Genomic DNA, 22,184 nt, shown 5'->3' with positions numbered 1-22,184 from the left:
GGAGAGATCGAACTCGTTTCTGCCCGGCTTCGGCCCGGAATCCCGATGCCGTCAGCTCGCTCGATGGTGAGAACGATAAGGATAACGACGATGACGACGTTGGTATCCGTCAAGCGCTTACTACGCGCCGAGCCCTCTCCTAAGCGCTGCGGGGGGGAATCCCAGGTGATCGGGTTGTCCCACGCGGGGCTCACGGTCTCCGTCCCCGTTTTCCAGATGAGGGAACCGAGGCCCGGAGAAGCGAGGCGACTTGCCCGGAGTCGCACGGCCGCCGAGCGGCGGAGCCGGGATTGGAACCCGCGACCGGGCCCGCGCGCTTCCCGCCGAGCCACGTAGCCATTAAGCCACGCTGTTTCCACGTCAACCGACCCACCGCGCTTTACTGAGTGCTTACCGGGCGCCCAGGACCGGGCTAAGCGCCCGGGGGGAGGCTTATACTACGGAGTCGGGTACCTTCCCCGCCCGCAACGCGCTTAATCCGGAGGGGGAGACGGACAGTCATATCAACCGGCGATTTATAACAGACGAATGTAAAGATATGGACACGGGGTTGAAGGCGAGGTTGTGGGCTCTCATTCGCTCATCCTTCCCATCGTATTTATTGAGCGCTTACTGTGTGCAGAGCACCGCGCTGAGCGCTCGGGAAAGTACGATCCCCGCCCACAGGAAGCTCACAGCCTGGGGGGGGGGGAGGGAAGGGAACCTTTCTACCGAGCCGGCTATATTGTACTCTCCCGGGTGGCCGGGAGTAGGGTGTTCTGCACGTAATTAGCGCTCCATCAATACCACGGATTATTGATTGAGTGACGATAACAACGACAGTGACGATGATTTGTTAAGCGCTTACTACGTGCTAAGAGCTGGGGGGGGGGGATCCAAGGTGATCAGGTCGTCCCACAGGGGGCTCACAGTCCATTTCACAGCTGAGGGAACTGGGGCTCGGAAGCGACTCGCCCCAAGTCACCCGGCTGACAAGTGGCGGAGCCGGGATGAGAACCCGCGACCTCTGACTCCCAAGCCCGGGCTCTCGCCATTGAGTCCCGCTGCTTCTCGTATAATAACGGTGGCATCCGTTAAGTGCTCACCCCGTGCGAAGCACTGTTGTAAGCGCTGGGGAGCGTACGCGCTCGATTCTGTTTATCGCCGTCGTTCCGGTCCGTCCGGCTCCCCCGATCGGACCGTGAGCCCGTCACGGGGCAGGGACCGTCTCGGTCTGTGACCGACCTGCACGTTCCGAGCGCTCAGCACGGTGCTCTGCACATAGTAAGCGCTCCGTAAATACCATCCAATGAATACAAGGTGATCAGGTCCCACGTGGGGGCTCACGGTCTTCATCCCCGTTTTACAGATTGCTGCAATAATAATGTTGGTATCCGTTAAGCGCTTACTATGCGCCAAGCACTGTTCTAAGCTCTAAGGGGAGATACAAGACGATCAGGTTGTCCCACGCGGGGCTCGCAGTCGTCGTCCCCATTTTACAGATGAGGTCACTGAGGCCCGGAGAAGTGAAGCGACTCGCCCACGGTCACCCGGCTGACGAGCGGCGGGGCCGGGATCCGAACCCACGTCCTCCGACTCCCAAGCCCGGGCTCTTTCCACCGAGCCACGCCGCTTATGCTTCCCAGGCGCCCGGTCCAGCGTTCCGCACACAGTAAGCCCTCGATAAATACCACTGAACGAATACGCCGCGTGCTCTTGGGCGTCTCCGGGCCTCGGTTTCCTCATCCGCAAAATGGAGATTACATCCCACCCGCGCCCACCGAACCCGTGAGCCCTCCGGGGGACCGGGACGGCGTCCGTCGGTCAACCCTATTTACTGAGCGCTCACCGCGCGCCAGCTTCCTGTCTGGAGGGAGAGAAGCAACGTGGCTCAGTGGCAAGAGCCCGGGCTTAGGAGTCAGGGGTCACGGGTTCCAATCCCTGCTCCGCCGCCTGTCGGCTGGGTGACTCCGGGCAAGTCGCTTGACTTCTCCGTGTCTCGGTTCCCTCGTCTGTAAAATGGGGACGAAGACCGTGAGCCTCACGCGGGACGACCTGACGACCTGCATCTACCCCAGCACGCAGCGAGCGCTCCACGAATCCCGACGTCATCATCATCGTCATCAGAGGAACGGACGGACATTCGGACGAATCGACAAACGAAGGACACGGACACGAGCGCCGTGGGGCGGAGGGAAGGGGGGAGAGGGGGCGGAAATCCAAGCCCACGGGGACGGGGGAGGCCGAGGGGAGCGGGAGAAGAGGGGCCGCGGGCCAAGGAGGGCCGGAGCGGCACTGGGGAGATGATAAATTACCGGGGGGGAGAGGGCTCCGGGGGGAGACGTGGTTTCAGAAGCGCCGGGAAGACGGGAAGAGCGGCGGTCTGTCTCCCGGACGCCAAGGGGGAGGGAGTTCCCGGCCGCGGGGCCGCCGCGACGGAGGGGTCGGCGGCGGGGGAGACGGGAACGAGGCCGCGGTTAACAGACTGGCTGGAGAGGGACCGAGCGGGGGACAGAAGAGGATCGACAGAAGCAGGGAAGACGGAGCGGATCGAGTGCATCCTAACGGTCGGGAGCCGCGCTTTCCGAGCGCTCGGCACAGCGCCCCGCGCGCGGGAAGCCCTCGGCAAAGGCCACCGAACGACCGGGTCCCTGTCTGACGAGGAGGCGGGCGGGCAGACGCCGGAGGTCCTCGAACAGCGGGGAGAGCCGGACCGCACCACCCCGGAGAGAAACGAGCCGGGCGGCAGAGCGAGGAGTGGACCGGAGGCGCCGTTTGCCTCCCTCTCCCTCTAGACCGTAAGCTCGTTGCGGGCAGCCGACGGGCCTCGCCGTCGTTCTCCCGTACTCTCCCCGGCGCTCAGTGCGGCGCTCCGCACGCGGCAAGCGCTCAATGAATACCAACCAACGGGGGAGGCAGAGAGGCCGGCGGGGAGGCCGGAGCCGCGGCGGAGGCGGGCTCTGAGAAGGGCCGGGGCGGGGGCCGTCCGCAGAGAAGAGAGGAGAGGAAGGACGGGACCGGTGAGGAGGTTCCGGGAGTCCTCCCCGAGTCCGAGGGAAACGCGAGAGGGCGGAGGAGGAGGAGGAGGGGAAGGACGGGGCCGGTGAGGGAAATCTGGGAGTCCTCCACGGACAGCCAGCCTCGAGCCCGCGGGAAACGGGAGAGCGCGGGGAAGAGGAGAGGCAGGACGGGGCCGCTCGAGGCGAGGGCGCGGAAGGACGGGGCCGGGGAGGAGGTTCCGGGAGCCCTCCCGGTTCAGACGTCCTCCGGTCTGAGGGAAACGTGAGAGCGCGGCCAAGAGGAGAGGAAGGACGGGCCCGGTGACGAGGTTCCGGGAGCCTTCCACATTCGGACGTCCTCGAGTCCGAGGGAAACGTGACAGCGCAGAGAGGAGAGAAAGGACGGGGATGGGAAGTGTGAGAGTGCAGAAGGACAGGGCCGGTGAGGAGGTTCGGGGAGCCCTCCGGGTTCACACGTCCTGGAGTCTGAGGGAAATGCGAGAGGGCAGAGAGGAGGAGGAGGAGGAGGACGGGGTCGGTGAGGGAAATGACGACGACGATGGCGTTTGTTAAGTGCTCGCTATGTGCAAAGCGCCGTTCTGAGCGCCGGGCAGGATATAAGGCGACCAGGTTGTCCCACGTGGGGCTCACGGTCTTAATCCCCATTTTACAGACGAGGGAACCGAGGCTCAGAGAAGTTAAGACTGGCCCGAAGTCACGCAGCTCACAGACGGCGGAGCTGGGATTAGAACCCACGTCCTCGGACCCCCCAAGCCCGGGCTCCTTCCACTGAGCCGCGCTGCTCCTCTGGGAGACCACCAAGTACAGACAGCCTCGAGCCCGCGGGAAACGGGAGAGCGCGGGGAAGAGGAGAGGCAGGACGGGGCCGCTCAAGGCGAGGGCGCGGAAGGACGGGGCCGGGGAGCCCTCCGGGTTCAGACGTCCTCCAGTCTGAGGGAAACGCGAGCGCGCAGAGAGGAGGAGAGGAAGGACGGGCTCGGGGAGGAAGATCCGGAAGCGGTCCAGGTATCGGGGAGGTTCGCTGAGGCCGCGGGAGCGGAAGATCGCCCCGAGAGACGGCGAGCGGGCTGAGAGGCCCCATCGGACTCACCCGCGACCAGGCGCGGGTGGGCGGCCGCCCGGCCCAGCGCTGCGGCCCAGCGATGGGAGCGAAGGCCTCGGGGTCGGAGAACCCGGGTGCCCCTCCGGGCTCTGTCACTCGTCTGCTGTGTGGCCTCGGGAAAGTCGCCTCCCTTCTCCGGGCCTCAGTTCCCTCATCCGCAAAACGGGGGTTCCATCTCCGTTCTCCCTTGGGCCGCGAGCTTCACGTGGGCCCCGACGCTCCAGGCCGCGAGCTCCTCTAGACCGTACGCTGGCTGAAGGCAGGGAACCTTTCGGCTGACTCCGCCGTAGTGCGCTCTCCCGAGCGACTCGGTAGGGTGGTTCGCGTAGAGCGAGCGCTCAATAAATACCACCGACTGATGGATTGATTTTTATCCACCCCGGCGCTTAGCAGCACGTTGAACAGATACCACAGTCATTATTATCATTCAATGAATCGATCAGGGCAGCACGGTGTAGCGGACAGAGCCCGGGACCGGGAGTCAGAAGGTCGTGAGCTCTCATCCCGGCTTCGCCGCTTGTCGGCACGTCGCTTCACTTCTCTGGGCCTCGATCGCCTCATCTGGAAAGTGGGCACGGAGACCGTGAGCACCACCCTGGGACCGGGAACGCGTCCAGTCCGATTTGCCCGTAATCGCCCCGGCGCTCAGTACGGTGCCCGGCACAGAACAGGCGCTTAAGGAACGCCACGGTTATTATTATTATTATTATTATTATTCTCTGGGCCTCGGTACCCTCGGCTGGAAAAGGGGGATTGAGCCTGGGAATCTCCTGCGGGACGGGGATTCCGTCCAACCCAATCCTCTTTGGACTGGGAGCTGGTCGTGGGCAGGGAATGTCACCGTTTATTACCGTACTGTACTTTCCCAAGCGCTCAGTACGGCGCTCTCACAGAATAAGCGCTCGATAAGTACGACTGAACGGATGAATCACATTTAGTGAGCCCTCACAGCGGGCAGGGCACTGTACTGAGTGGTCGGGAGAGGACGACAGAACGGTATAAGGGACGGGTTCCCTACGCGCGACAAGCTAACGGTCTCGGGGGAGACGGCCGTGGAGAGCAGGAAATGAATGACGGCCGCGGCCCCAGGTGCTGTGGGCCAGGGAGGGGGGATGGTAGAGAAGCAGCGTGGCGCAGCGGAAAGGGCGCGGGCTTTGGAGTCGGGGCTCGTGAGTTCGAATCCCCAGCTCCGCCACTTGTCGGCTGTGTGACTGCGGGCGAGTCACTTAACTTCTCCGTGCCTCAGTTACCTCATCTGTCAAACGGGGTTTAAGACTGGGAGCCCCACGTGGGACGACCTGATTCCCCTGCGTTTACCCCAGCGCTTAGAACGGTGCTCTGCACATAGTCAGCGCTTAACAAATCCCAACATCATCATTATTATTATTATTATTATTATAGAGGGAGCAAGTCAGGGCGACGCATAATGAGCCGTTCTTCCCCCCGATTCTGTCTGTCGCCACCGTTCTCGTCCGTCCGTCTCCCCCGATTAGACCGTGAGCCCGTCGAAGGGCAGGGACCGCCTCTATCTGTTACCGATCCGCCCGTTCCAAGCGCTCAGTACAGTGCTCTGCACAGAGCAAGCGCTCAATGAATGCTATCGGATGAATGAATGACTGCTGTTATTAGCCCGGCAAGCGTTCGCTTCCTACTTGGGGGAGGTAGGCACGAGGGTTGGGGGGGGCGACGGGGATCCCCAGTGGGGGTCGGGAAGCGAGAGGCCCTCTCGACCGCAAGCCGGCTGTGGGCAGGGAACGGGTCCGTCATCCCGCCGTACCGCTCATCTTCACGCGGATCGGAAGTCAGGCGGGGTCCGAGCCCCAGGCTAAATCAAGCCAGCGACCGTATTCGCTCGCCAACGGCATCGGTCCGGCGCTCACTCCGTGCCGAGCCCCGGGGTAGATACAGACTCGTGGGGTTGGACGCGGTCCCGGTCCCACCGGGGGCTCGCGGCCTTAACGTCCACTTGACAGAGGAGGGAACCGAGGCCCAGAGAAGCGAAGCGACCCGCCCAGGGTCACACGGGAGACCCGCGGCGGTGCCGACACGAGACCCCGGGTCCTCTGACCTCCGGGCCCGTCCTCCATCCGCCGGGCCTCGCCGCCCTCGTTCATCGAGCACCGTACCGAGCGTCCCGGAGAGTACCCCGGAACAGGGCCGGTAGACACCTTCCCCGGAGCCGTACGGCCGAGGCGGGGGAGACGGACGTTCAACGACAAAGACGAGGAAGAGGGTACCTGTGAAGCGCTCACTACGGGTCGGGCGCCGCCGTCGGCGCCGCCGGAACGAACGGACGGGAACTCCGGCCGCGGACGTGACAACCGCGGGGCGAACGGAGGAAGAAGATCCGAGCACGAGGGGGACGCGGAAGGGAGCGGGAGGAGAGGAGAGGACGGCGTAGTGGGGGGAGGCCTCTCGGAGGAGACGGGATCTGACACCGGGCTCCGAAGCTGGGGCGAGTCGCCGCCCGCCCGATGAGCGGCCCCCGCACCCGCACCGTCCGGCGCTGCCTCCCGAAGAGACCCGCGCAGGTGGCCGCCACGCCGGCGGATACCGAATAAACGATTCATTTACCGTAACGTCCGTCTCCCCCCCCTCTAGACCGTCCACCCGTCGAGGGCGGGGAACGCGTCCGCCGACTCCGTCCGCGCGCGCTCGACAGAGACCGCTGAGCGTAAAGGGAAAGCCTCCCGGAGGCTGGAGGATAGTGGGGAAAGGAAAAGAAAGGAAAAGAGAGAAAGAAAATCAGGCCCCGGGCGCTCCCGGGGCGACGCCCACTTCCGGCCCGGCCCCGAAACCCGAAGAGCCCCAACTCCCGGCCCGGGCCCGGCGTTTCCGCGAGGAGACCAACCCCTTTCCCCACACCCGGGCGAAGCGTGGCACCGCGCGGTGCCGGCTGATGACAGACGGTCGCGATCTCACCGCCGTCCCCCCTTGACGGAACAGACACTGGGTCGCATCCGACGTCACCCAGAGCCAAGTCAATCAGCCAGGCGAAAGGGAAAACATTTAAACGCGCCAACGGGGAAAGCCCATTAAAAGGACGACCACGCCAGACGGGGGCGCGGATCCGGGCCGCCCGTCTCGCCCCTCCGGCGGCCGGGACCGGACGGGGACGGGAGTCGGACGCGGGCAGCTACGGAAACCGGGCCGAACCGCCGCCGGCCCCCGGCCCGCCGCCCGCCGCTCCGCCGGGTCGGTACGGGGGAGCTGGCCGAAACCCCTCTCACTCCACCGGAGTTTTACGGAGGGAGCCGCATTCCGCATCTCGAGGAGGGAGGGCGGACGGGGAAAGACGAGATTCGGACACGAGCCGAAATCGGCGGGGCCATCGACGGTGATTTGAGAAAACCGACCCGAAAAGCAACCCGAGAGCCCCACCTCCCCACGCGAGGGACCCTCTTCCTCCTCCCCCTCCCCCCCTCCTCCCTCTCCTCTGGGCGGATTTGCAGAGATTAGTCACTTTACTGAACTTTAAACAGAGGCAGCTGCGGGGAGGTTGTACCATTATTCCCCTCCGCGCGAGCGGCTCCGGGAGGTTCACGGTTGTTCCGTGTGTGTGTGTTTCGGGAGGGGGGCGCGGGGGACCGCCCGGGGTCGCCGTGACCCGACCGAGGGGCCGCCCGGGGTCACCGCGACTGGACGGGGGTGGGAAGGGGGCGCCGAAATCTCCCCGGGCTGCGGCAGGCAACCGTTCTCAAACCTTCAGTCGGGGGGAGCGGAGGAGAACGGGGGTCGGGGAGGGAGGGGCCCCCCCCGAGGTCTCTCCCCTCTCTGAGACGAACGAGTTCCGCTAACGTAAACGCTACAGGACAGAGGGAGCAGAGCGACACCGTGACTCCGCCCCCCCCCCGCCCGCCCGCACACGGCTGAGGTTCGCAGAGAGAGGCTCACAGTAAACGACTCTGCCCGGTCCCCCCCCGCCGAGCAAGCCGGCACGCACGTACACGCGTGCGCACGCATACTCCTACCTACACGCGGCCCTGTCGTCGTCCCCCCCCCCAGGTACACGCAGGCAGAGGCGGGCCCGCACGTGCACACGCGTGCAGAGGCGGGCCCGGCCCCGGGGCCGCGGACCCCCTCCCCGCTCCCCGGGGAGGGTCGGAGGGTCGCCGGCGGCCACGAGGGGCTCGACGGCCGCCGGGAGGCTCCTCCCTCCCCGCACCCCAACCCCGGGCCTCTGTGGGGGCAACGGAGGCGCCGCGGGAGGAGGGGGTCGGAGACCGAGGCCCCTCCCCCCACCCCGGCCCAAAGGCCCCCCGACTCCCAGGACGGAGGGGGCGGAATGCGGGTGACCGGCGGGGGGGGGGCGACGGGGCGAGGAAGGGGGGACCGGGGAGAGGGGGGAAAGGGAGGCGAGGCAGGGGAGGCCGGCGGGGGGGGGGGGGAGAGGCCGGCAGAGCGGCGGAGGCCGGCAAGGGGCCCAGTGGAAAAAGTAGGGGCCCGGGAGCCGGAGGGCCCGGCCCCGTTCACGCGACGGCATTTACCGAGCGCGGAGCCCCGGACCGGGGGCTTTACGGGTTCTAGTCGTCGCCCGCCGCGACCCACTCCGCGCGCTTCCCCGGGCCTCGGTCTCCTCGTCCCGCGGGGGCCGGGATCCGCCCCGGGGTCGATGGACCCCCGACGCTCAGTCCGGTCCCCGGCCCGCCGGTACTCTAGACCGTGAGCTCCTCGCGGGCGGGGAATGTTGACGGTTTCTCGTTTCCCGTCCGGGGTCGCGCGGTCCTCTCCCGGGCCCCGATTCCGGCGCCCCGCACGGAGGCGGCCGGGCTCGGCGGAGAGAGCCCGGGCTCGGGATTCAGAGGACGCGGGTTCTAATCCCGGCTCCGCCGCTCGTCCGCCGCGTGGCCCCGGGCAGGCCGCTTCACTCCTCCGGGCCTCGGTCACCTCATCCGTCAGATGGGGATTAAGACCGTGAGCCGCCCCCCCCCCCGACGCCCCGGGACGACCCGGTTACCCCGCATCTACCCCGGCGCTTAGAACGGCGCTCGGCACGTAATAAGCGCGGAACCGATATCGTCATTATCATCATCGGGACGCGCCCGAGACAGACCAGCGAAGGAATGCAATAAGCACCGAACAGATACCGATTTTTCTAACAATTCAATCTCGATCTGGCCTGTCCCGCCGGCGGCGCCGGCCTCGAGTTCTCCCTCTAGCCCGGGAGGCCCTCTCTCCCGACGTGAGGCAGACCGCCGCCCTCCCCGCCTTCAGAGCCTTATTAACCACCCGCGCGTTGGGGGGAAAGGGCCCCCCCATCTCCTCCGAGAGGCCGTCCCCAGAGGTCGTGGGTTCGAATCCCGGCCCTGCCGCTCGGCAGCCGCGTGACCGCGGGCGAGTCGCTTCACTCCTCCGGGCCTCGGTTCCCTCGTCTGGAAGACGGAGACCGAAACCGTGAGCCCCACGTGGGACGACCCGACGACCCCGCGTCTACCCCGGCGCTCGGGGCAGTGCTCCGCACCTAGTGAGGGCTGAACAACTACCGATAGCGTCATCACCCCCCCCCCCTCCTCGCTTTCCCATCCGGCTGGCCGGGGCCTCTGGATCCGTCCCTTTTAGGGCCCGGCTGCTCATCTTGCTCCCGAGCCCCCCGGAAAATCTCGTCCCCGGCCGGAATCGATCTTAACGCGTCGCTCCGCACGCGAGAGGCGCTCGACGGACACCGTGGACCGATCTCTAACCCCCCTCTAGACGGGCAGCTCCTCGCGGGCGAGGAACGGAACGGGCCCGCCGGACCGGACCGTCCCAGGCGCTCGGCGGAGGGCTCTCGGCGGACACGGAAGCGCTCGGTAAACGCCACCCTTCGATTCGACGACGGCCACGACGGTGGCGGTCGGGGGGTGGAGGCCGGCCGGCGGGGAGGGGAGGCCGGCGGGAGGGCGACGGAGGTCGGCGGAGGGCAGAGGCCGGCGGAGACCAGGGGGCGGAGGCCGGCACGGGACAAGGGTCGGAGGTCGACGACGGCGGAGGCCGGCACGGGGCGGGGGGTGGAAGTCGGTCCGGGGCGAGGCCGGCGGGAGGCGGGGGGGGTGGAAGCCGACGGGGCGGAGGCCGGCCCGCGACAGGCGATGGAAGTCGGTCGGGGTGGAGGAACCGAGTGGGGGCATCGGGGGAACAGAGGGAGGGAGTCGGGGGGTCAGAAGGGAAGTGGGGGCCGGGAGAAGCGGGGGCTTCCGGAGGGATGGGGGGGGATGGGGGGGATGGGGGATGGAGGCATGAAGGCATGGAGGCATGGAGGCACGGAGGGATGGGGGGACGGAGGCATGGAGGCACGGAGGGATGGGGGGACGGAGGCATGGGGGGATGGAGGCATGGGGGGATGGGGGGATGGAGGGTCGAGGGGATGGAGGGTCGAGGGGTGGGGGGAGGCAGGAGAGAGTGGACACGGGGCGGTGGGTCGGGAAGGGGTGGAGGAAGATGGAGGTTTGGGGGGGGGTGGGGGGATGGGGGTGGAGGGGCTCGAGAGGGATGGACGTTTGTGGGAGACGGGGGCTGGAGGGCCGGGGGGCCGGGGGGTGGGGGTCAGGGGACGGGAAGGGGGGGGCCGGAGATCTGGGGGCTTGGAGGAGGGAGGGAGGGAGGGAGGGAGGGAGGTCCGGGGGCCCGGGGGATGGGGAAGTCGGAGGGCGGAAGGGCCGGGGGGGGGCGAGGGGGAGACGGGAGGGGGGCCGGGGGAGTCGGAGGTGGAGGAGGAGCCGAGGGGAGCGGGGGAGGGGGACAGGAGGGGGGCCGCCGCGGGTCGGGGGGATGGGGCCGGGGGGCGGGAAGTTGGGGGCAGCCGCAGAGCCGGGGGGAAGGAGGCAGCCTGGGGAGGGGAGCGTGGAGGGGCCGCGGGTCGGGGGGGCTGCGGGTCGGGGGGGATCGGGGGGCGGGGGGAGGCGGCGGCGAGCGCGGAGCTGACCTGGGGTGGGGCGTCGGTGTCCGGTGAGCAGGGCCTGTCCGGTGACCGGGTGCAGCCAGCTCGTGCTCTGACACTCCTCGCTGCGCGACCCCGCGCCGGGGGGAGGGCACGGGGGGGGGAAGAGAGACACAGAGCCCGGGCGCCCGTCAGAGCCCCCCTCCCTCCCTCCCTCCCTCCCTCCCTCCCGCCGCTGGTCCTCCTCCTCCTCCTCCTCCTCCTCCTCCTCCCGGCCGCCCTCCGCCCGCCGCGGCCCCCGGGGTTACTTGATGAAGAAGACGCGGCCGCCGCGGGTGACGCCGTAGGTCCAGCTGCGGGGCAGCGCGCACAGCCAGTCCGGACCCCCGCCGGGGCCCGACGCCATCGCCGCCGACCGGGGGGACCGAGGGGCGAGGGGGGGAGGGAGGAGACGGGGGGGGGGGGAGCGGGGGGCACCGGGGGGCACCGGGGGAGCGGGGGGGAGCGGGGGGGAGAGGGGGAGCGCGGGGCACCGGGGGAGGGGGAGCGGGCGAGCGGGCGCGGGCAGCGGCCGCGGCCTCCGACTGCGCGCGCGCGCGACACCGGGGCGCGCCCCCGCCGCCGGCCCGCGCTCCTCCCCCGGCCCCGCCCCTCACCCCCCGAGGCCCCGCCCCTCACCCCCCGAGGCCCCGCCCCCCTCCTGGCCGAGGCCCCGCCCACCTCCCTCCCTCCAGGGCCCCGCCCCCCGCCCGCTCCGGCCTCGTCCCCTCCGCCCCCGAGGCCCCGCCCCCTCCTGGCCTCGGCCCCGCCCCCCGCCCGCTCCGGCCCCGCCCCCTCCCCGCCGAGGCCCCGCCCCCCCGAGGCCCCTCCCCTCCGCTCCCCCCGAGGTTCTCGCAGGCGGCGGCGGCAGGGGCGGGGGGAGGGGCGAGGGGCGAGGCAGGTTCCGGGGTCTCGCAGCTTCCGCCGTCCCCCCGCCCCCCCCAGAAACCCTCAAATCCGCCCCAGAACGCCCCCAGAAACCCTAATAAATCTTCAGGACCCCCCCCCCGAAACTCTCAACCCCCCCCGTAGAAACCCTCAGAACCCCCCCAGAAACCCTCAAATCCGCCCCAGAACGCCCCCAGAAACCCTAATAAATCTTCAGACCCCCCCCCAGAAACTCTCAACCCCCCCGTAGAAACCCTCAGGACCCCCCCAGAAACCCTCATAAACCTTCTAGACCCCCCCAGAAGCCCTCAACCCCCCCCATAGAAACCCTCAGGATCTCCCCCCCACAGAAACCCTCAACCCCCCCTAGAAACCCTCAGGACCCCCCCCCAGAAACCCTCAAATCCGCCCCAGAACGCCCCCAGAAACCCTAATAAATCTTCAGACCCCCCCCCCGAAACTCTCAACCCCCCCCGTAGAAACCCTCAGGACCCCCCCAGAAACCCTCATAAACCTTCTAGACCCCCCCAGAAGCCCTCAACCCCCCCCCCATAGAAACCCTCAGGATCTCCCCCCCACAGAAACCCTCAACCCCCCCTAGAAACCCTCAGGACCCCCCCAGAAACCCTCAAAACCTTCAGACCTCCCCCCCTCAGAAACCCTCAAACTCCCCCAGAGACCCTCAGCCCCCCCCCCCCTCCGCGCCGAAACCCTCAAAACCTTCAGACCTCCCCCCTCCCCCCCCCCCCCACACACACAGACACACACACACAAAGAAACCCTCAAAATAATAGTGGTATTTGTTAAGCGCTTACTATGTGCCGAGCACTGTTCTAAGCGCAACCTTCAGACCCCCCCTCAGAAACCCTCAAACCCCCACAGAAACCCTCAAAACCTTCAGACTCCCCTCAGAAACCCTCAACACCTCAGACCCCCCCCCCCCCCCCATCCAGAAATCCTCAAACCCCAAAGAGAAAGTGTCAGCCCCCTGCCCCTGGGGCTTATCCCGCCCCTGCTCCCCCACAGAAACCCTCAAAATCCTCAGTCCCCCCACAGAAACCCTCAACCCCCACCCCACCCCCCCAACACAGAAATCCTCAAACCCCAAGAGAATGTCTCTGCCCCCTGCCCCTGGGGTTTATCCCACTCATTCATTCATTCATTCATTCAATAGTATTTATTGAGCGCTTACTATGTGCAGAGCACTGGACTAAGCGCTTGGGATGAACAAGTCGGCGACAGATAGAGACGGTCCCTGCCGTTGGACGGGCCTACGGTCTGATCGGGGGAGACGGACGGACGAGAACGATGGCGATAAACAGAGTCGAGGGGAAGAACATCTCGTAAAAACCGATGGCGACTAAATAGAATCGAGGCGATGTACAATTCATTAACAAAATAAATAGGGTCCACACCCCAGAAACCCTCAAAACCCTGACACACACCTCACAGAAACCCTCAAAACTCTGACACACACCGCCCCCGAAACCCTCAAAACCCCCAGAAAGCCTCAAAACCATGACACACATACACACTCCAGAAACCCTCAAAAACCCTCAGAAACCCTCACAACTCTGACACACACACCCCCGAAACCCTCAAAACCCTGACACGCACCCCACAGAAACCCTCAAAACCCCCCCGAAACCCTCAAAAAAACCCAGAAACCCTCAAAAAAAACCCACGAAACCCTCAAAACCCCCCAGAAACCCTCAAAAAAAAAACCCCCAGAAACCCTCAAAACCCAATACACCCCACAGAAACCCTCAAAAAACCCCAGAAACCCACAATAAACTCCTGAAATCCTCAAAACCCTGATCGACACCCACGGAAACCCTCAAAACGGTCCCCCCACCTCAACCCTCAACTCCCCCCCGCCATAAAACCTTAAGGACACCCCCCACCCCACCCCCCCGAGAAATCCTCAAAACCCCAGAGAAAGTGTCAGCCCCCTGCCCCTGGGGTTTATCTCCCGTCCTCCCCCCCGACAGAAACCCTCAAAATCCTCATTCTCTCCCCCCCCCCCACAGAAACCCTCAAAACCCCAGACCCCCCCCAACACAGAAACTCAGATTCCCCCCACCCCGACCCAACAGAAACCCTTAAAACCCCACAGAAACCCTCAAAACCCCCAGAAAGTCTCAAAACCCTGACACACACCCCACAGAAACCCTCAAAACCCTGACCCCCACCCAGAAACCCTCAAAACCCCCCAGAAACCCTGAAAACCCTGACACACTCCACAGAAACCCTCAAAACCCCCCCCCCCCCGAAACGCTTAAAACCCAACACACCCCAGAGAAACCCTCAAAATCCTGACACGCCCCACAGAAACCCTCAAAACCCCCCAGAAACCCTCCAAACCCTGACACCCCCCCCCAGAAACTCTCAAAAACCCCCAGAGACCCTCAAAACCCTGACATACCCCACGGAAACCCTCAAAACAGTCCCCCGAAACCCTCAAACAGAAACCCTCAAAACCCAAGAGAAAGTGTTTTAGCCTCCTGCCCCTGGGGTTTATCTCCCCTCTCCCCCACCCCCCACAGAAACCCTCAAAACCCCAGACCCTCCCCCTCAAAACAGAAACTCAGATTACCCCCCCCCGCCCCCCCACCCAACAGAAACCCTTAAAACCCCACAGAAACCCTCAAAACCCCTCAGACACCGCCCAACAAGAAATCCTCAAAACCCAAGAGAAAGTCTCATCCCCCCAGACGCCAGCCCCCAGCCCCCAGCCCCCGGGGCTTCTCCCCACCCTCCTCGCCCCCCAGCGCAACCCTGTGCCCCAAGTGATGAACCCTCCCGGGATCCCAGGCTCCCTCCACCCCCCCCTCCATCTCCCCCAATCCAAAAACAAATCCTCAGGGTGCCACCTTCGTTGGTTAAGAGCTCTGGGATAGCCATCGTCGATGGTGGCGATGCCCGTCTACTTGTTCTGTTTCGTCGCCTGTCTCCCCCCTTCTAGACTGTGAGCCCCTTGTCGGGTTGGGATTCGCCGAAGTGTACCTCCCAAGCGCTTAGCGCGGTGCTCTGCACGCGGTAAGCGCTCAATAAATACGATCGAATGAACGGATGATCACGGTTTGGTTTTTCGAAGCTCAAAGATAACGAACCCTCGCCCCACGGCTTTTCCCCAAAACCGTTTCCCTTAAAACTCGGGCCGGGGTACGCGTTTGCCCGCCGGAGAGCCCAGCGGACATCACAAGGTGTGATTGGGAACGGCGAAGCCTGGAAATACGAGTGGCTTCTGATCCTGACGGAACACGTGCCGGGCCTTAAACGCCCCTCTCCGCCACCCTATAGTTTTCCCTAGGCTCTGCCTTGCGATTATAAAGATGGAGCTGTTTTTTTCCTCCCTTCTCCTTAATAATAGCGTTTCATTAATGCGCTCGTTTACGGTGTGCCAAGCACCGTACTAAGCGCCTGGGAGAGTCCACTACAACCAAAATATTAACGTGGGCATTTGTTAAGCGCTTGCTGTGTGCAGAGCACTGTTGTGAGCGTCGGGGTAGATACAGGGTAGTCAGGTTGTCCCGTGTGGGGCTCACGCTTCTAGTCCCCATTTTACAGATGAGGGAACCGAGGCACCGAGAAGCAAAGTGACTTGCCCACAGTCACCCATCTGACCAGTGGCGGAGCCAGGATCAGAACCCATGACCTAATAATAATAATGTTGGTATTTGTTAAGCGCTCACTATGTGCGGAGCACCGTTCTAAGCGCTGGGGTAGACACAGGGTCATCGGGTCGTCCCACGTGAGGCTCACAGTCAATCCCCATTTTCCAGATGAGGGAACTGAGGCCCAGAGAAGTGAAGTGACTCGCCCACAGTCACACAGCTGACGAGGGGCAGAGCGGGGATTCGAACCCATGACCCCTGACTCCCAAGCCCGGGCTCTTTCCACTGAGCCGCGCTGCTTCTCAACAATACACAGGCACGATGCACCCGGGAGTCAGAAGGTCGTGGTGGGGGTCTAATCCCGGCTCCGCCACTCGTCCGCTGTGTGACCCTGGGCGAGTCACTTCCCTCCTCTGGGCCTCGGTGACCTCATCTGGAAAATGGGGATGGAGACTGTGAGCCCCACGGGGAACAACCTGACTACCCCGTACCTCCCCACAGTGCTGAGAACACTGCTCGGAGCGTAGTAAACCCTTAACAAATACCGACATTAAGATGAGGATGATTATAGACTGGCACGATCCCTTGCCCACTACAGTTCACAACAGAACCGGGATTAGAACCCAGATGCGAAGCAGCGTGGCTCAGTGGAAAGATCCCGGGCTTGGGAGTCAGAGGTCATGGGTTCGAATCCCGGCTCTGCCGCTTCTCAGCTGCGCGACTGTGGGCAAGTCACTTCACTTCTCTGGGCCTCAGTTCCCTCATCTGGAAAATGGGGATAATCATTCATTCATTCAATAGTATTTATTGAGCGATTACTATGTGCAGAGCTCTGTACTAAGCGCTTGGGATGAACAAGTCGGCAACAGATGGAGACGGTCCCCGCCCTCTGACGGGCTTCCGGTCTAATCGGGGGAGACGGGCAGACGAGAACAGTGGCGATAAATAGAGTCGAGGGGAAGAACATCTCGTAAAAACCGATGGCGACTAAATAGAATCGAGGCGATGTACATTTCATTAACAAAATAATAATCATGTTGGTCTTTGTTAAGCGCTTACTATGTGCAGAGCACTGTTCTGAGCGCTGGGGTAGATACTGTAGCCTCACGTGGGACAACCTGATGACCCTGTATGTCCCCCAGCGCTTAGAACAGTGCTCAGCACATAGTAAGCACTTAAATACCAACATTATTATTATTATTATTATTATCCTCTGACTCCCGGGCCCGAGCTCCTTCCGCTAGGCCGCGGCTGCTTCTCCGCTTTGGGCCCCCCCTCTTTCCCAGGCCCCGCTACTAAATCCTGCCTCCCATCCAATCCCTTCCCTTCCTTTCCCGGGATCTCACCTCACCCCTCCGTCCCCGGCGAAAGCCCCTCTCTCCCCACCCACCCACCCACCCGCCCAATTACCTGCTCGTTTATTTGCCCGTCCACTCTCCCTTCTGACTTTCCCAGCTCCTTTGTAGAAAGATGAGTCATTCCTCGAGGATCCATGGCGTTTAATAAGAAACTACGGTGTGATTTGGAATTCAGGTGGCATCTTTCTTCTGAAGAGTTCGCGACGCCCCTGAAACACAGTCTCCATCTTCCCCGTAGCTCGGCCGGGGAGTTTTCCGGGTTCCCAATTTTTATTATTATTTTATTATTATTTTTTAGACAGGAACAGGATCGTGGGGCACGGTTAGGAAAATTCGCCCGAGGGGTCAGGACTGAAATCCAGGACCGCCCGTTCAGTCCGTGGTATTTCACGATGAGGGCATTTGTTAAGCGCCTACTATGCGCCAAGCGCCGTTCTAAGCGCCGGGGAGGATACAGGGCGATCAGGTTGTCCCACGTGGGGCTCACGGTCTTCATCTCCATTTTACAGATGGGGTAACTGAGGCCCGGATAAGTGAAGTGACTTGCCCATAGTCACACAGCTGACAAGTGGCTGATCCGAGATTAGAACCCATGACCTCTGACTCCCAAGCCCGGGCTCTTTCCACTGAGCCACGCTGCTCTGTGCACAGCAGTCAGTCAAACCACCTATGGTATCCTTCGAGTGCCTACTCTGCGCAGAGCACTGTCGTAAGCGCTGGGGAGGGTCCGATGACACCGTAGGAAGTGCTTGGCCCTAGTCTTAAATAGGCTTGGCATTGACTGAGTGCATTCTATAATAATAATAATAATGTTGGTATCTGTTGAGCGTTTACTATGTGCCGAGCACCGTTCTAAGCGCTGGGGGAGAGACAGGGTCATCGGGTCGTCCCGCGTGAGGCTCACAGTCCTCATCCCCATTTTACGGATGAGGTAACTCGAGGCACAGAGAAGTGAAGTGACTCGCCCACAGTCACACGGCTGTCAGGTGGCAGGGGCGGGATTCAAACCCATGACCTCTGACTCCCAAGCCCGGGCTCTTTCCACCGAGCCACGCTGCTTCTCTGCTTCTATGTGCTAAGCACTGGGGCGGATAGATCCTCTCACACTCTGTTGGCTCTGCTCCCCTCTGCTTTCGATCGTAAGCGCTTAGTACAGTGCTCTGCGCTCAGGCAGCGCTCTACTGTACTCTCCCAAGTGCTTAATGGAGTGCTCTGCACACAGTAAACATTCAACAAATACAACCGATCGATCGATCGATCGACGGATTGCAGGCCCAAGAGCATAGATGACCCAGATGAGAGGATGAGTTGGAGGAAATATGGGCCCAGGGAAGCGGGGCAGAGCCCGGGCCGGGGACTCGGGGGACCAGGGTTCTAATCCCGACTCTGCCACTCACCTGCTGTGTTACCTGGGTCGAGTCACTTCGCTCTTCTGTGCCTCAGTTCCCTCGATCTCCGTTCTCCCTCTTAGACCGCGAGCCCCGTGTGGGACCTGATTATCTCGTATCGACCCCAGCGCTTGATCCAGGGCTTGGCAGTCCGTAATAATAATAATTACGGTGTTCGTTAAGCCCTTACCGTGTGCCAGGCACTGGGCTAAGCTCTGGGGTGGACACGAGCAAATCGGGTTGGACGCAGTCCCTGCGGGAGCCTCACGGTCTCAATCCCCATTTTACAGAGGACGTAACCGAGGCACAGGGAAGAAAAGCGACTTGCCCGAGGCCACGCAGCAGACAAGTGGTGGAGTTGGCCTAGCCAGCGCTTAGAACAGTGCCCAGCGCTTAGAACGGTGCTCCGCACAGAGAAAGTGCTTAACAAGGATCATCGTCTTTATGATCAAGAATTATTATTATCAATAATATTATATATTATAGTATATGGTATTGATTATTATAGTCATGTTACAAAATTAATAATAATAACGATACTACTTGTTAAGCGCTTTCTAAGTGCGGAGCACCGTGCTAGGCGCTAGGCGAGATACAGGGTCGTCAGGTTGTTCCCCGTGGGGCTCGCAGTCTTCATCCCCATTTTCCAGATGAGGTAGCTGAGGCACAGAGACTCGCCCAAGGTCACACAGCAGACAAGGGGCAGAACGGGGATCAGAAGCCAGGTCCTTCTGACTTCCAGCCCCGGGCTCTATCCGCTAGGCCACACGGCCCCTATCCCGCATAGGGCTGACGGCCTTAATCCCCATTTTACAGATGAGGTGACTGAGGCAACGAGAAGAGAGGTGACTTTCCCAAGGTTACGCAGCAGACAAGGGGGAGAGCCGGGATTAGAACGCATGACTTGGTCACTCTCTGGCCCAGGCTCTTTCCACTAGACCTTTTAGAAGAGGTCAGTTTTACCTTAAATCAATCAATCAATCTATCAGTGCTATTTATTGAGCTCCTACTGTTCAAAGAGCACTCTATCAGCGTGGCTCAGTGGCAAGAGCCCGGGCTTGGGAGTCAGAGGTCGTGGGTTCTAATCCCGGCTCTGCCGCTTGCCAGCTGTGTAACTGTGGGCAAATCACTTCGCTTCTCTGTGCCTCAGTTACCTCATCTGTAAAATGGGGATTAAAACTGTGAGCCCCACGTGGGGCGATCTGATCACCTTGTATCCCCCAGCGCTTACAACAGTGCTTTGCACATAGTAAGCGCTTAACAAATGCCACCATTTTTTAGAGAAGCAGCGTGGCTCAGTGGAAAGAGCCCGGGCTTGGGAGTCAGAGGTCGTGGGTTCGAATCCCAACTCTGCCACGTCAGCTGGGTGACTTTGGGCAAGTCACTTCACTTCTCTGTGCCTCAGTTACCTCATCTGTCAAATGGGGATTAAGACTTGGGAGCCCCACGTGGGACAACCTGATGACCCTGTATCTACCCTGGTGCTTAGAACAGTGCTCTGCACATAGTAAGCGCTTAACAAATACCAACATTATTATACTAAGTCCTTGGGGGAGTGTGTTTCAACAGAGTAGGTAGACTCGATCCCTGCCCTCAAGGAGGAAAGGACACAGGTCATTTGAAAGCAAATTTCTACTCCTTAGAATTTCGATCTCTAGCCCGAAGATTTAGAAAAATCCATAAACCAAAACATACAATAAGGCATGAAAAATGTTAAGTGATTCTGATTTGGGAAAAAATAAATACTAGCTCTAGGGAAAGGAGGGAAGGAAGGATGAAAGGAAGGAAGGGAGGGAAGAAGGAAGGAAGGAAGGGAGGAAGGGAGAAAGGAAGGAAGGTAGGAAGAAAACATAAAGAAGGAAGGAAAAAAGAAGAAGAGAAGGAAGGAAAGAAAGAAGAAAAGCAAGCAAGCAAGCCAACAAGCAGCATGAATTGGTCAGCATTCCCCTCAGAATCACTCGCGGTTATTTATCTCCTGTCTCCATTTTCTCTGGCAGTATTCTGGCCTTCTCATTCATTCATTCATTCAATAGTATTTATCGAGCGCTTACTATGTGCAGAGCACTGGACTAAGCGCTTGGAATGAACAAGTCGGCAACAGATAGAGACGGTCCCTGCCGTTTGACGGGCTCACGGTCTGATCGGGGGAGACGGACGGACGAGAACGATGGCGATAAATAGAGTCGAGGGGAAGAACATCCCTTCTCTCAGTAGTCTGCCTCCCCCCCCCACTCCTTGTGGGCAGGGATCACATCTACCGATTCTGTTGTAATGTAATAATAATAATAATACTAATGATGGTATTTGTTAAAGTGCTTACTATGTGCCGGGCGCCGTACTAAGCACTGGGGTGGATACAAGCAAGTCGGGTTGGACACAGTTGGCTCACGACCTTAATTCCCATTTTAATAATAATGACGTTGGTATTTGTTAAGCGCTTCCTATGTGCAGAGCACTGTTCTAAGCGCTGGGGGAGATACGGGGTCATCGGGTCGTCCCACGTGAGGCTCACAGTAAATCCCCATTTTACAGATGAGGTAACTGAGGCAGCGAGAAGTGAAGTGACTTGCCCACAGTCACCCAGCTGACGAGTGGCAGAGCCGGGATTCGAGCCCATGACCGGTGACTCCAAAGCCCGGGCTCTTTCCGCTAAGCCAGGCTGCTTCTCTGCTTTCACATTGCTTTGACAGATTTTACGTTTACGGATTTTACCTTTACAGATCGCTTTTACATGCTTTCACAGATGAGGGAACTGAGCCCCAGAGAATAATGATCATAATAATGACGATGGCATTTGTTAAGCGCTTACTATGTGCCAAGCACTGTTCTAAGCGCTGGAGAGGATACAAGGTGACCAGGTTGTCCCACGTGGGGCTCACAGTCTTAATCCCCGTTTTACAGATGAGAGAGGAGAAGTGACTCGCCCAAGGCCACATAGCAGACAAGGGGCAGAGCCGGGAATAGAACCCGTGACCTTCTGACTTCCGGGCCTGTGTTCTGTCCAATACGCCACGCTGCTACTTTCCCGAGCGCTTAGGACAATGTTTCGCACACCGTGTGTTCAAGGGATACGTTTGATCGATTCGTTACAGCCGCAACGATTTCTCTCTGAAACAGAAGGCTTTTCTGCTAACCTTTAAGAGTGTTGTATCTAAGCAGCGTGGCTTAGCGGAAAGAACTTGGGAGCCTGAGGTCGTGGGTCCGAATCCCGGCTCTGCCACTTGTCATCTGTGTGACTTCGGGCAAGTCGCTTCACTTCTCTGGGCCTCAGTTCCCTCATCTGTAAAATGGTGACTAAGACTGTGAGCCCCACGTGGGACAACCTGATCACCTTGTATCTCCCCCGGTGCTTAGAACAGCGCTTGGCACATAGTAACCGCTCAACACATATCATCATTATTATTATTTTAAACTAAGAACCGGCAGCTGCAGTCTGTCGATCCATCGGCGGCACAGACCAAGATACCAAATAAATTACCAAACAAATACCGTAATCATAACAGTAATTTACCGAGTGTCTCATCATTATCATCGGTGGTATTTATTGAGTGCTTATTACAAAATAATAACAATAACGATGGCATTTGTTAAGCGCTTACCAACCTAAGAGTGCCAACCAGTGTTCTAAGCGCTGGGATAGATACAAGGGAATCAGGTTGTCCCGCGCGGGGCTCACAGTCTTTACCCCCATTTTACAGATGAGGTCACTGAGGCACAGAAAAGTGAAGTGCCTTGCCCAAAGTCACACAGCTGACAATTTTGGCGGAGTCAGGATTAGAACCCGTGTCCTCTGACTCCCAAGCCCACGTTCTCTCCACTAAGCCCCGCTGCCGAGCACTGTACTAAGCTCTTGGGAGACTTCAATACGGTAGAATCAGGGGACGCGTTCCCTGCCCGTAGCAATAAATACGATTACTAATAACAAGAAGAGCGCTGG

General features: G+C 61.2%; 1 protein-coding gene across 9 annotated transcripts in view; it reads right to left on the bottom strand.

The window, feature by feature from the left end:
• PLEKHA5 (pleckstrin homology domain containing A5) overlaps window positions 1–11,389 on the bottom strand; it is a 179,494-nt gene extending 168,105 nt beyond the window's left edge. For 4 of the 9 annotated variants that reach the window (XM_029053569.2, XM_039911256.1, XM_039911258.1 and 1 more), the window contains exons 1-2: window positions 11,266–11,378; window positions 11,003–11,082 (exon numbers count right to left, since the gene is read on the bottom strand). In XM_029053569.2, coding sequence (XP_028909402.1) covers window positions 11,003–11,082; window positions 11,266–11,363 — 178 coding nt within the window. In that variant the 5' untranslated portion in view covers window positions 11,364–11,378. Of the gene's footprint in view, window positions 1–11,002; window positions 11,083–11,265 lie in introns of all 9 variants that reach the window. The other 5 variants (XM_039911262.1, XM_039911263.1, XM_029053537.2 and 2 more) reach the window with 3 other exon arrangements.
• Window positions 11,390–22,184: the final 10,795 nt, after the last annotated feature.

Source organism: Ornithorhynchus anatinus, chromosome 2 (genome assembly GCF_004115215.2).
Source record: "Ornithorhynchus anatinus isolate Pmale09 chromosome 2, mOrnAna1.pri.v4, whole genome shotgun sequence".
NCBI classification, from domain to species: Eukaryota; Metazoa; Chordata; class Mammalia; order Monotremata; family Ornithorhynchidae; genus Ornithorhynchus; species Ornithorhynchus anatinus.
The sequence above is the reverse complement of the archived record's forward strand: the minus strand, read 5'-3'. Positions and strand labels throughout refer to the sequence as shown.